Consider the following 14,880-nt stretch of genomic DNA (forward strand, 5'->3'; position numbering starts at 1 on the left):
AAATTATAATGGAATTGCAAGTCAAGTATATTTTAGACTCTTGGTTGCATACTCACCTTCCCACAACTATTATATTATCTCCTGACTGGATGGATTTTTATAATTTCCTGGATCTACGGTTACAATGCTTTTTATAATTTCCTAGATCCATCCTTTTTGTTTGTTCATGATTATGTTGAATGTTTTTCAAGTTAAATGTGTCTTGTTCATGTAGTTAAGGCTGGTGTATTCAAGTCCTGCAGCATCGTGCGGGCATATTACTAGTAAATCCTAAATTTGAAGTTTACATAATTTTATGTGATTATCTCATTGGAAGCTAATTCTTTTAGTTAATTTAACTTTATTTTATTGTAAAATATTTTGTGTGAACATTACCAAAAAAGTTCAAAATTCTCGTAGCCAAATTTTATTCTTTAGAACTACAATAGCTTCATTATTGCTATCATAGTCTATTATTTCTGATCAGAATCAGACTTGGACTCTTTACAACCTTGGTCGGCTAAATGAGTTATTAATTAAAAGTAGCTTGATAACTATTTCGTTTTCAATTTTTAATGTTTAGTTTTTACTTTTTTATTCTGAAATTAATATAAATAGTTTATGAAATTAGGATAATTCATCAATTTGGTTTCTAAGATTTGAAATTATTAGAAGTGATCTCTGTGTTTGTTAACTATCAATCATTTTGATAATTATGTTAAAAATCTCCATTAAATAAGGAGCAAATGATAAAAATAACCTCAATTCAATAAACAACGGGCCATAATAATTTGACAAAAAATGAAGATAATTTTGTTTTTTTTGTACAAAATAATTAAAATAATTGATGATGAATAAAATAAAAAAAATCTTACACCAAAAACAAAGTGAAGAATTGCATAACAATTTCAGGAATCAGCTAAAAAGCAAAAAGTAAATATAAACAAAAGAAGAAACGAAACTTCCGACGCGGTGGGCTGCGACTTTGACCGATTGAGAGTCCTCCGTTCGCAGCTCCTCCGTCTTTCTCCCAAACCTTTTACCTTTCATTCTTCTCCAAAACAAGCAAGCTGAGATTTCAACCTCTCTCTCTCTCTAAGAAGCAGCGGCATGCTTTTCCAAATGCAATCTGCAATTTAATCAAACAGCCACCGAATTTTCTGGAATCCGGTCAACGCAGATTCTGCTGTTTGGCTTCTTTCACCTCCACAAGCTTGCTGCCAATGTCGAAGGTATATCTCTGTGTGTTATTGAATTTGGGAGTGTTTGGTTGTGGGAACCGGAATGAACTAATGAATGAATGAATGACGAAACATTCCCGAAGAGCTTGGGGGTTTATCAGTGTATAGAAAAAAAAAAAAAATCAATTCATCAGTGTATAGAGAGTGAAAAGTTACTAATTTATCTGCCATCAGAGAATGCAAATAACATATAGTTTTGCCGTGGAATGCAGGGATCTTTCAAATAACAATCTGACAGGGGATATTCCAGTTAATGGATCTTTTTCGCTTTTTACTCCCATCAGGTTTGTTGAAGCAACTTTACTCTTTTTCTTTACCTTTAGGGACAAAAATAACAATCTGACAGGGGATACACTTTCATCTCAGTAAGAGGGAGGAGAGGGTAATATAGCTTGATCAAGTTGGTGTTGTAGTTGTTGTATGGGATGCAGGTTTCACTCATCTACTGTCTTTGCAGCTGAGAAGGAACCAGAAGTTCATTTACGACAGCTCAAAAGGTTTTCTTTGCGCGAGCTACAAGTTGCCACGGATACCTTTAGCAACAAAAATATTCTTGGTAGAGGTGGATTTGGTAAGGTTTATAAAGGACGCTTAGCTGATGGAACTCTGGTTGCTGTAAAAAGACTTACAGAGGAGAGAACCCAAGACGGGGAACTACAGTTCCAAACAGAAGTTCAAATGATTAGCATGGGTGTCCACCATCGCAATCTGCTTCGTCTGCATGGTTTTTGCATGACACCAACAGAAAGGCTGCTTGTATATCCTTATATGGCTAATGGAAGTGTGGCATCTTGTTTAAGAGGTACTCATCTACATTGTTTTCTGCGTTGATGAATCTTTTTGTTTTCATGACGTTAAAATTTTTTTCGATCACATTGATATAATGAATTTAGAAACCTGACCAATTTGGCTTGGAGTATCAACACTGATTTTTTTTAATGTTTTTTTTTTCCTTCAATTTTAAGTTACCTTCTCGATGCTGATTTTATTTCTGTTTAATTTGGAAAGGATGACAAGAAGATCCTTTTTTGGGTAGGACGGGTGGTATGATATGTGTTAGACCACATTACCTGTTGCTTGTAATTTGAAATTCTCCTCTCATAAGTATGTGGATATATTATTGTAGATCGTCCACAAGGACAACCTGCACTTGATTGGCCAATAAGACAACGCATTGCATTGGGATCTGCAAGAGGCCTTGCTTATTTACATGATCACTGTGATCCAAAAATTATTCACCGTGATGTGAAAGCTGCAAACATATTGTTGGATGAGGAATTCGAAGCAGTTGTTGGAGACTTTGGGTTGGCTAAACTCTTGGACAACAAGGATACATATGTTACCACACATTCATGTGGCACATTTGGTCATATAGCACCGGAGCACTTTTCAACTGGAGTGTCTTCCGAGAAAACTGATGTTTATGGATACGGAGTCCTGCTTCTTGAACTCATCACTGGGCAGAGGGCAGTCAATCCTCAGGTTGCGAGTGATGATGATTTCATGTTAGTTGATTGGGTATGCATTTACGTCTTTCTGTTTGTGTATGTAGCTAGTTTATTGTTATATGCAAGATTATTTCCCAACAACATTTGCATTTCCTTAGTAATTAGCTTTTAGAAAATAAGTTTGGTTTAATTAGCTTTTATTAGTTAGAGTTATGATTAGCTGTGAAGATTTGTTTATCTTTATTTATAACAATCTGAGGTTTAAACTGTCAGAGATTAATTATTGCATTTCCTTAGTAATTGTTACTATTGTTGTTGCTTCTTTTGCCAATGTATTGGCATTATGTGATTTCTTTAAGAATTTGGCATATGTTTTGGTGTCGATCCTAATTTCCTCATCATCTCCTTATTCTCACTATCTTGGCCTCTCGCTTTTTCCTATTCTCTCTATTGCATCTTTGTCTTCTCTTTGCATGATATGAATATTTGAATGACAATACATTTTTGTAAGCAGTTTGATTTTCTTTAGAAAACTGCGGGCCTTCAAATTTTGAACATTACAACACATTTTTGTTCTCCTAGGTTCCTGCACCTTTTGTTTCAAATTGTAGAGCCACCCGACATTTTCTGTTTTATTTTTCCTAAAAAAATTAGGTCAAACGACTACTGAAAAATCGGAGGTTGGAAAGACTTGTTGATGCTGATCTAAATGGAAATTATATTGATGATCAAGTGGAGCAGCTGATCCAAGTAGCTCTACTGTGCACACAAGGCTCCCCAGGGGAACGGCCCAAGATGTCAAAGGTTGTCCGAATGCTTGAAGGCGAAGGCGAAGGTTTGCCTGAAAGATTGGAGGAGTGGCAAAAAGAGGAGGTGATCCGCCAAGATTTCAACACTATTCATCATCCAAGTACTTGGATCTTAGACTCACCTTCTCCTAATTTTGTGTTGTACTATTTCTGTGAGTTTGAAGAAATGGATAAAAACAATGACATGTGATAGAGAGTTCATCATATAACTTCTGACTTTAAGGATTTTTCATTTAGTTCTGGTTCATGTTGCGCAAATAATATTAGGTAACACTGCTATTGGGGCTATTGCTGGAGGGGTTGCTGTTGGTGCTGCTTTACCATTTGCTGCACCTGCAAAATGGAGAAAACCACAGGATCATTTCTTTGATGTACCTGGTTAGTGAACTATAGGAGTAATATAGCTTGATAAAGGTAGTGTTGTGGTATGGGATGCAGGTTTCACTAATCTACTGTCTTTGCAGCTGAGGAGGATCCAGAAATTCTTTTACGACAGCTCAAAAGGTTTTCTTTTCACGAACTGCAAGTTGCAACGGGTACCTTTAGTAACAACAATATTATTGGTAGAGGTGGATTTGGTAATGTTTATAAGGGACGCTTAGCTGATGGAACTCTGGTTGCTGTAAAAAGACTTAAAGAGGAGATAACCCGAGGCGGGGAGCTACAGTTTCAAACAGAGGTTGAAATGAGTAGCATGGCTTTCCACCGCAATCTGCTTCGTCTGCGTGGTTTTTGCAGGACACCGACAGAAAGGATGCTTGTATATCCTTATATGGCTAATGGAAGTGTGGCATCATGTTTAAGAGGTACTCTTCTAAATTGGTTGCTGCGTTGATGAATCTTTTTGTTTTCACGAAATAAAAAAATAGGTAAATTACATTTTACACTCTCAGGTTTGATTGTAATTGCAACTTCATATAATATTTTTAAAACATTTCAATCTCATACATTTACTTATCAATTTTAGCAATTTTATACATCCGTTAGCCAAACCGTCAGTTTGACTGTTAAGGGATGACATGGCAAATGTGACGTCAACATTTTTGTTGACATGGATGCCAACTATGATCCACGTGGAATAAAAACAAATAAAAAAGATTAATAAATAGAAAATTAGTTAATTTTTTTTATAATTAAAAACTAAAAAAATAGAAAAGATAACAAAAAATGGTGTTGTTCATCCCTTTCCTGCTCTCACCCCGTCCCCGCATTCTTCATTTCCCCCCGGCCACCATCGCCACCTTCCCTTTCCTCAGCCACTGCAATGAGGCCAATCCAGACTCGCTCACCCTCAAACTCGCACACCTCCTCCAGTTCTTCCCCACCGTCGGTGCCCAAACACTATCCGTGATTCTCCGTCGATGCCCAACCCTTTTTCTCTCCAGGAATCAGCCACCATTAGCCTTCTCCAACACCCCCTCTCCAACCCAGTGAGATTGTTGTTTCCAAAACGAAAATGCTATTAATTTTCAAAACTCACAGTTCAGACAGAGAACGAATTTCAAATTAGAACTACAAGACCGAAGGAACATTTGGAAAAAATCCTTACATTTTCGAATCCAAATCTCACTTTCATTCTTGACAGACTTTTACCAACCAAAACCTTAACCCCAAACTCATACAATGTCCATAACGGCGTCCATCGTGATTTCAGATCTCGGTAAACATCTCAATCAATCAAATAGTACGTAAGGTATGAAAGTGAATTTTTTTGAAAATGTTGTATGAGGTTGCAATAGACAGAGGTGGTAAAGTGTAATTTACCCTTAACAAATTGTTTGGATTACATTGATAAAATGAATTTATACACCCCACCAATTTGGTTTGGAGTATCAGTACTGATGTTTTTTTCCTGTTCTTTTTTTCTTCAATTTTAAGTTATGATGTTGATTTTATTTAATGGATACCAAGATGACTCTTTTTTGGGCGGGACGGGTGGCATGATGTGTGTTAAACCACATCACCTGTTGCTTGTAATTTAAAATTCTACTCTCATAATTATGTCGATAAATTATTGTAGATCGTCCAGAAGGACAACCTGCACTTGATTGGTCAATAAGACAACACATTGCATTAGGATCTGCAAAAGGCCTTGCTTATTTACATGATCACTGTAATCCAAAAATTATTCACCGTGATGTGAAAGCAGCAAACATACTGTTGGATGGGGAATTCAAAGCAGTTGTTGGAGACTTTGGGTTGGCTAAACTCATGCACCACAATGATACCACAGCCGTACGCGGCACAATTGGTCATATAGCGCCAGAGTACCTTTTAACTGGAAAATGTTCTGAGAAAACTGATGTTTTTGGATACGGAGTCATGCTTCTTGAACTCATCACTGGGCAGAGCGCTTTAGATCTTGCTCGGCTTGCGAATGATGATGATGTCATGTTACTTTATTGGGTATGCTTTTACGTCTTTCTGTTTTTGTTTGTATAGCTAATTTATTGTTACATGCAAGATTATTTTCCAACAACATTTGCATGAGGTCCACCTTCTGATTATATTTCATCATTCTAAATCTTCCATAATATCTTTCATATTTTATATCAAAAAAGACATAATGTTGTTGAAATTCAACGATATTCTTGCTTCAATCTATTGTGTCCCTTAAGTTTGGATATTGGAAATTATGTTTCAATAATCATTTTTAAATAAATGTTATATAATATACTGTAAATTAGGTGTATCTCTCGATACCAATGTTGCTATTAAGCCAAAAATAATGTGTCTCGACACCTAATCACTTTATTTCAAACCGCTTATCTCATATGACATTCTTAATCATTGTATATGGAACATTTCTGTAATCATTTTAGTTGGTTCTTTGCAAAGATACTTTAAAAACCTATTACTCATCATAGAGCTGCTAAGTTCCTGTTTGATTAATGTAAAAATCACTTAGTCTTTTTTGGCCCGAATATTGAAAACAGTTAGAATCATGGATCAAAGAAGAGAAATAATACCTAACTTTTAGAAAATAACTTTAGTTTAATTAGCTTTTATTAGTTAGAGTTACGATTAAGCTGTGAAGATTTATTTATCTTTATTTATAACAATCTAAGGTTTAAATTGTCAGAGATTAATTATTACATTTTCCTTGGTATTTGTTGTTAGTATTGTTGTTGCTTCTTTAGCCAATGTATTGGCCTTGCTGTGATTTCTTGAAGAATTTGGCAAGTGTTTTGTATCGATCCTAATTTCCTCATTATCTCTTTATTCTTGCTATCTTGGCCTCTTGCTTCTTTCTATTCTCTGTTTGCATCTTTGTCATATGTTTGTATCATATCGATATTTGAATGATGACGCTTTTTTGTATGCAGTTTGATTTTCTGGAGATACTACGGCCATTCAAATTTTGAACATTATAACACATTTTCACTCTCCTAGGTGCCCTCACCTTTTGTTTCAAACTGTAGAACTATCTGACTTTTTTCCTTTTTATGTTAACTAAAACAATTAGGTCAAAGAACTATTGAAAGATCGGAGGTTGGAAACACTTGTCGATGCTGATCTAAATGAAAATTATGTTGACGATCAAGTGGAGCAACTCATCCAAGTTGCTCTACTGTGCACACAAGGCACCCCAGGGGAACGACCCAAGATGTCAGAGGTTGTCCAGATGCTAGAAGGCAATGTTTTGGATGAAAGATGGGAGGGGTGGCAAAAAAAGGAGTTGGTCCGCCAAGATTTGGTCCGCCAAGATTTCAAACCTAATCATCATCCACGTACTAATTGGATCATAGACTCAACTTCTCATATTCCTGTGGAAGAGTTGTCCAGTCCCAGATGATATGCTCGTTGGTTCCGTCCCCTGTATAAATGTAAGAAGCCTTCAGAGGACTAGAGAAGGTCCATTTTGTATTTCAGTGATACAACATTTGTGCATATGTTTTGTCTTTGTTTTCGATTTTGTTTGTCTCATGTATTCTTTAGATCACAAAAAAATGGAAACTGTTGTAATTATTATAGGGTTAACTGACATTACGAAGTTATATGGTGCTAGCAGGAAATAGGAAGGGCCATAAAAGCCCCTAATCCTTATAATTTATGTATGTATCCAGAAATTAGTCCAGATTGTCAAGTAAATAACTTATAACTATCTATATTTCTAAATGTTCCTATAGATCCTATAGATACGATGAGTTTCAGGACACTAGGTCAAGTACGTGGGTGTTTTTGTCGGATAATGTTTGAAATTTCATCGTGATCATTGAAATTGTGTCTTTGCTGCGCTACCCTTATAAGTACTTGAACTAAGGTATCAGGGGACCTAGAGATCACTTTGTGTCATTCCAACATGGGAATTCAGGTTAAAACTATATTCCACAACAATTATTACATTTCAGGTCCTGAAATTTAGGTCTTGATTTTTGGGTGATATTTAGACTTAAATTTTGTCTTTAATGGACTAAATATTTGGGTTTGGATACAAGGATTGGAGTTGGTTTTGAGGACTTTAATAATTTGTATTCCTAAAGAAATATTGCCTTGTATGGTTGAGTCCAAATAGTATAAACCCTAAATTTGAAGTTTACATAATTTTATATGATAATTTCTTTGGAAGCTAATATTTTTAGTTAATTTAACTTGATTTTATTGTAAAAAAAAAAATTAAAAAAAAAAAATTTGCGGACATTTCTACCAAAAAAAATTTCAAATTCTTGGAGTCAAATTTTTTTCTTTAGATAGCTTCATTATTGGCTTATGTCATGGTTTATATCATAGCTCATGTCATGATCAATTATTTCTGGTCAAAATAAGACTTCGACTCTTTGCGAATCAATTATTTCTGCAACAGATTTTCAAGTATACAAGGAGGTTGTTGGCCTTTCAATGCTTGACTTTGGTTACACAGATAACACTGTAGTATACCATGCAAAAGTTCTTTTTCTTCCCACGTTATTGAGGCACAAATGTTGTTCCTGCAGTAATTAATTTTCTGTATATCGAAATTGAATCAATTTAATTTTCCTTGATATCCAAATGTATTAAAGTAATTTTCATTGGTAGCTAATTCTTTTAGTTAATTTAACTTTATTTTATTGTAAAATATTTTTTGTGAACGTTAACCAAAAAAGTTCAAAATTCTCGTGGTCAAAATTTATTCTTTAGAACTACAATAGCTTCATTATTGCTGACATGGCCTGGTATTTCTGATCAGAATCAGACTTGGACTCTTTACAACCTTGGTCAGCTAAATGAGTTATTAATTAAAAGTAGCTTGATAACTATTTTATTTTCACTTTTTAATTTTTAGTTTTTACTTTTCTATTATGAAATTAACCAAAATTGCTTATGAAGTTGGCATAATTCATTACTTTGATTTTTGAGATTTGAAATTGTTAGAAGTAATCCTTGTGTTTGTTAAGTATCATTCATTTTGATAATTTTGTTAAAAATCTCCATTAAATGAAGAGCAAATGATAAAAATAACCTTAATTCAATAAATAATGGATCATAATAATTTGACAAAAAATGAAGGTAATTTTGTTTTTTATTTTTTACAAAATGAACAAAAAAATTGATGGTAAATAAAATCAGAAATCTCACAACAAAAACAAAGTGAGGAATTTGCATAACAACTTCCGACGCCGTGGGCTGCGACTTTGACTGATTGAGAGTCCTCCATCCGCGGCTCCTCCGTCTTCCTCCGTCTTCCTCCGTCTTCCTCCCAAACCTTTTACCTTTCTTTCTTCTCCAAAACTAGCAAGCTGAGATTTCAACCTCTCTCTCTCTAAGAAGCAGCGGCATGCTTTTCGAAACGCAATCTGCAATTTAATCAAACAGCCACCGAATTTTCTGGAATCCGGTCAACGCAGAGATGCTTCGGATTTTGATCGGTCAACGCCAGCTGCTTACCTGAGCTCCAACAGACCCAACAGTGATAACGTCCTCCACCTCTGTTTCTGTTTGGCTGATTCTGCTGTTTGGCTTCTTTCACCTCCACAAGCTTCCTGCCAATGTCGAAGGTATATCTCTGTGTGTAATTGAATTTGGGAGTGTTTGGTTGTGGGAACTGGAATGAACTAATGAATGAATGAATGACGAAACATTCCCGAAGAGCTTGGGGTTTTGTCAGACTTGGTGAGCTTGGATCTTTACTTGGCAACCTTGCAAAACTGCGTTTCCCGTATGAATCCCCATCCTTTTGTTAGATAAAATCTTTCGTCTTTCTTTTTTATTCGATGTGCTAATCTGCTGTTTTTAATTGTTCCATCGGAAGTCCCGTGAGTTTCATACACTTTCATCTCAGTAAGAGGGAGGAGAGAGTGAAAAGTTACTAATTTTTCTGCCATCAGAGAATGCAAATAACATATAGTTTTTGATAAATCAGTATCCGTGTCCACCAAGGATCTTCGTTCCACTTCTCACCAGGAATCTGACTTAACCAAGGACACGGGAGCGGTAGCGTTATCTGCGAGGGTTTCCTAGTTCTTTTGTAAACCTGATTGTAATTATGACATTGTATCCTTCTACACGACTGCTTTGTAACCCTATATATATATATCAATGATAATTGACTCACTCATTCATTGAGTTGAGATTCAGAAATAATATCTTTCATGGTATCAAGAGCCAACGTCTCACGACAAATGTTCACAGTTTAAATTTTTTTTTTTTCGGTTCTTTACAGTCATGGCGTCCTCTTCCTCCTCTTTTGCTTCTGCTGCTCCCTCTGTTACAAACTTTCTCACCATCAAACTCGACCGCAACAACTATCCCCTCTGGCGTGCTCAGTTCCTTCCCTTGCTGCGCAACCGCAACCTCCTCTCCTTTGTTACCGGTGACAGTCAATGCCCGTTTGCTTTCCTTCTTGATGACAACGGCAAATTTACAGACAAAGTCACTCCATTCTATAGTGAATGGATACAAACTGATCAGATGATTCTCTCCTGGATTACTAGTTCTCTTACTCCCAAGGTTCTTGCTACTATTGTCAACAAAATTGATGCGGCCTTTGCTTGGTTGTCTCTTCAAGAACGCTATGCCTCTACCTCATAGAACCGTATTATTCAGATGTGGACTGAATTAATGAATACCTCCCGTGGTGATCTTTCTATTGCAGACTATCTCGACAAGGTTAATGTTCTTGCCGATAATCTTGCCCTCTCAGGAGCCCCAGTTTCTGAGTCAGATTTGGTTGCCATAATTATGAGCAAGGTTGGTCCTCAATATGAGACCACCGTTGCTTCCGCCCAAGCCCGTGATACTCCCATCACCTACACTGCTCTGGAAGCTTTACTCCTCAGTGCAGAACAATGTCACTAGGCTTTCTTTCTTCCCTTCGACATCGGCACTTCTGCGTTTGCTACTGTACGTGGTGGCCGTGGTGCATCTCGTGGCTGTGGTGGCTTGTTTCGGGGTGGCCGCGGTGGTGGCTACGCTCGTGGCAATGGCTTCTCTCGTCCCTACACTAGTGATTCTTCCTCACCAGCAGCCTCTTCCAGTGGCCCACCTTCTTCTACCAACGGCATCCTCGGCCCTACTCCTGCTTCTAGTGTTTCTTCTCATACACTGGCCTTCTCCTTACCTGGCCGTATTCAGTGTCAGATTTGTCAACGTTATGGTCACTCCGCTATTGATTATTTCAATCGTCTCAACATGTCATATGAAGGAAGGGTTCCTTCGTCTCGTCTTCAGGCTTATGCGGCTGCCCCTCTGTCCCGTGCGTCGCCCACTGCTTCTCCTGCCCCACCTGTGCAACAATGGTTCTTTGACTCTGGCGCCAATTCTCACATAACCAATGATGTGGGACAACTTCACAATCCTCGTGAGTATCATGGAGTTGATCGAATTCATGGTGTGCATGGTGGTCCAGGTTTGCAAATCTCCAAAATTGGTGATTCGTTTTTCGTACCAAAACCACTTCCTTCCGTTTACCTAACACTCTCTTTTGTCCTCACGCGTCCACTAACATTATTTCTTTAAATCATTTTATGAGTGATAATGATTGTTTCTTTCTTTTACATCCTCGTTTTTATCGTGTGCATGATTCACAGACGGGAAGATCCTTTTACAAGGCCCGAGTAACAATGGACTTTACCCCTCTCGTTCTTCTCCTCAACCTCATTGTGTTTTTGCTTTATTAGGTGAACGTGTAACGGATGTTTTGTGGCATTCTAGGTTAGGTCATCCTTCTTTTTCTATTTTACAACTGTTAGTTTTTGCAAATAAGTTGCCCCTTAAAGGCTCATTTTCTAGTAAGTTTTGTCAATTTTGTCCCTTAGGTAAAAGTCATAAACTACCATTTTCTTTATCTCCATCTATGTCTTCTCCTTTACAATTGATTCATTCTAATGTCTGGTCTTCACCTACTTTATCGGTCTCTGGCTTTAAGTATTATGTGATTTTTGTGGATGATATCTCTCGTTATACTTGGTTTTACCCTCTCCGTTTAAAATCTGATGTTTTCTCCACCTTTGTTACTTTTAAAAATTGGGTTGAAAATATGTTTGGTGTTACAATTAAGGCTTTTCAATCCAATGGTGGCGGTGAATTTGTTAATCATCGTTTTCGGAATTTTTTGAATGAACATGGCATTTTCCATCATCTTACATGCCCCCACAATCCTGAACAAAATGGCTTGGTTGAACAAAACCATCGCCATTTAGTTGAAACAGGTCTAACTCTCTTAGCTCAATCCGGTTTATCTGCCTCTTATTGGGCTGAATCTTTTCACACCGCTAATTACATCATTAATCGTTTACCTACTTGCCTTTTACAACATGTTTCTCCATTTGAAACATTGTTTCATAAACCTCCTCAATATTCCTTTTTCAAAGTTTTTGGTTGTGCCTGTTTTCCTTTATTGTGTCCGTATAATACTAATAAATTACAATTTCGTTCAAAACGTTGTGTTTTCTTGGGCTATTCTTTAAATCATCATGGTTATCGCTGTTTGGATCCCTCTATGGGACATGTCTTTCTTTCTCGCCATGTTGTCTTTGATGAGAATAGTTTTCCCTATAAAGAGTCCATTGTTACTTCACCAACGTCCCTCTCCTCGTCTGTGGATCCCGTCATCCCCATTGGCCCATCCCCACCTCCTACTACCCCAACATCTGCCATCATGCAGCCTCCTTCCCCGTCCCCACCAGCCTCCTGCCTCGGGCCCTCTTCCAATCTATACCCACCAAACCCCACATCCCACCCAGTCCCACCCTTCACCCTTAACCAATCCGGCCCCTATTGCAACCCAACCACCAGCTTCACCTACGCCGCCAGCTTCATCTACTCCCGAGGTAAGTAACGTGTCCCATTCCATGATCACTCGAAGCCAACTTGGTGTTCGCAAACCTAACCCCAAATATGCTTATGTTACTACTTTTGCTAACGACTTGGTTGAGCCTACCTGTTATAGTCAGGCAAATAAACAACCTAAGTGGCACAAAGCAATGGCCAATGAATTCACTGCATTACAACGAAACGGCACTTAGGACTTTGGTTCCGTTTCACCACACTATGAACATTCTTCCCAACAAATGGGTCTACAAAATCAAGCGGCGATCTGATGGTTCCATTGAACGCTATAAAGCACGATTAGTGGCTAATGGGTTTCATCAACAAGAAGGCTTGGACTACGACGAGACTTTCAGTCCCGTTGTCAATCATGCGACTATTCGATTAATTCTCTCCATTGCTATTCACTACAACTGGCCACTTCGTCAACTCGATGTTCAAAATGCCTTTCTCCATGGTTCTTTGACAGAAAAGGTCTACATGAGCCAGCCCTTCGGATTCGTTGATCCTCAACGTCCCTCCTATGTCTGCAAACTGCAGCGATCCTTATATGGTCTTAAACAAGCTCCTTGTGCATGGTTCCAATGTTTTTCTCAACACTTGGAAAATTTGGGTTTTGTCTCCTCTCATGCCGATTCTTCCTTATTTACTTTTTTTGATGGCTCCGTTATTATTTACTTGTTAATATATGTGGATGACATTCTTATTACTGGAAATAGCTCGGCTTATATCGCTCGTTTGATTCATCAGCTTGGAACTCTATTTTCCATGAAGGATCTTGGCCCTCTCCATTATTTCTTACGGATGGAACTACGTCGCACTACCACATGACTCCATCTTACACAAACCAAGTACATCACTGACCTTCTCCAACGTACGAACATGCTGGAGTGCAAGCCTATTTCGACCCCATCTATTAGTGGTCGCCGCCTAAGCCTGTCGGATGGCGAACCATTGTCTGACATCACAGAGTTTCGTAGTGTTGTGGGGGCCTTGCAGTACCTTCTTTTCACTCGTCCTGATATTGCATTTGCTGTTAACCAGGTTGGCCAGTTTATGCACAAGCCTACTACGGCTTATTGGGTTGCTGTCAAACGCATACTTCGTTATCTTAAAGTTACTCCAAATCATGGCATTGTTTACCGCCCTAGTTCTCTTCACCTCATTGCCTATGCTGATGCGGATTATGCTGGTGATCTTGATGATCGCCGGTTCACTGGTGGTTATTGCATCTTCCTTGGCGACAATCTCATCTCTTGGAGCTCTAAGAAACAACGTGGTGTCTCGCACTCCAGTACTGAAGCTGAATATCGTCAGCTTGCCTACACAGCCGCTGCTCTCTCTTGGTATCGCTCTTTGTTCTGTGAGCTTCATATTCCCCTGGCTCATCCACGTATTTGGTGCGACAATATTAGTGCTCTTTTAGTCGCTTCTAATCCGGTCTATCAACAACGCATGTGGCATGTTGAGGTCGACTATCATTATGTTCTGGAAAAAGTCACTTGCAATGAGCTCATTGTTGGTTACGTCTCCTTTGTCGACCAGTTGGCTAATCTTCTTACCAAAGGCCTGCTGCAGCTCGGTTTTCTTTCTTGTTGTCCAAACTTCCCGTTCGTCCCCTCCCTGTCAGTTTACGGGGGAGTGATAAACCAGTATCCGTGTCCACCAAGGATCTTCGTTCCACTTCTCACCAGGAATCTGACTTCACCAAGGACACGAGAGCGGTAGCCTTATCTGCGAGGTTTTCCTAGTTCTTTTGTAAACCTGATTGTAATTACGACTTTGTATCCTTCTACACGACTGCTTTGTAATCCTATATATATCAATGATAATTGACTTACTCATTCATTGAGTTGAGATTCAGAAATAATATCTTTCAGTTTTGCCATGGAATGTAGGGCTCTTTCAAATAAAAATCTGACAGGGGATATTCCAGTTAATGGATCTTTTTCACTTTTTTACTCCCATCAGGTTTGTTGAAGCAACTTTACTCTTTTTCTTTACCTTTGGAGACAAAAATAACAATCTGACAGGGGAATCGGGGATGCACTTTCATCTCAGTAAGAGGGAGGAGAGAGTAATATAGCTTGATCAAGTTGATGTTGTAGTTGTTGTATGGGATGCAGGTTTCACTTATCTACTGTCTTTGCAGCTGAG

General features: G+C 38.1%; 1 protein-coding gene across 1 annotated transcript; it reads left to right on the forward strand.

The window, feature by feature from the left end:
- Positions 1-1,625: 1,625 nt before the first annotated feature.
- Positions 1,626-7,273, forward strand: LOC125476752 (BRASSINOSTEROID INSENSITIVE 1-associated receptor kinase 1-like). The gene is made up of 7 exons (XM_048583253.1): positions 1,626-2,022; positions 2,347-2,738; positions 3,323-3,578; positions 3,745-3,855; positions 3,942-4,307; positions 5,498-5,883; positions 6,944-7,273. Exons 1-7 carry the CDS (start codon positions 1,641-1,643, stop codon positions 7,271-7,273), a joined length of 2,223 nt encoding a protein of 740 aa, XP_048439210.1. The 5' UTR covers positions 1,626-1,640.
- The last annotated feature ends 7,607 nt before the right edge of the window (positions 7,274-14,880 follow it).

The sequence above is a fragment of a genome, unplaced genomic scaffold (assembly GCF_019419815.1).
Source record: "Pyrus x bretschneideri cultivar Hongxiangsu unplaced genomic scaffold, Pyrus_bretschneideri_v1 Contig2, whole genome shotgun sequence".
In the NCBI taxonomy this organism is placed as follows: domain Eukaryota; kingdom Viridiplantae; phylum Streptophyta; class Magnoliopsida; order Rosales; family Rosaceae; genus Pyrus; species Pyrus x bretschneideri.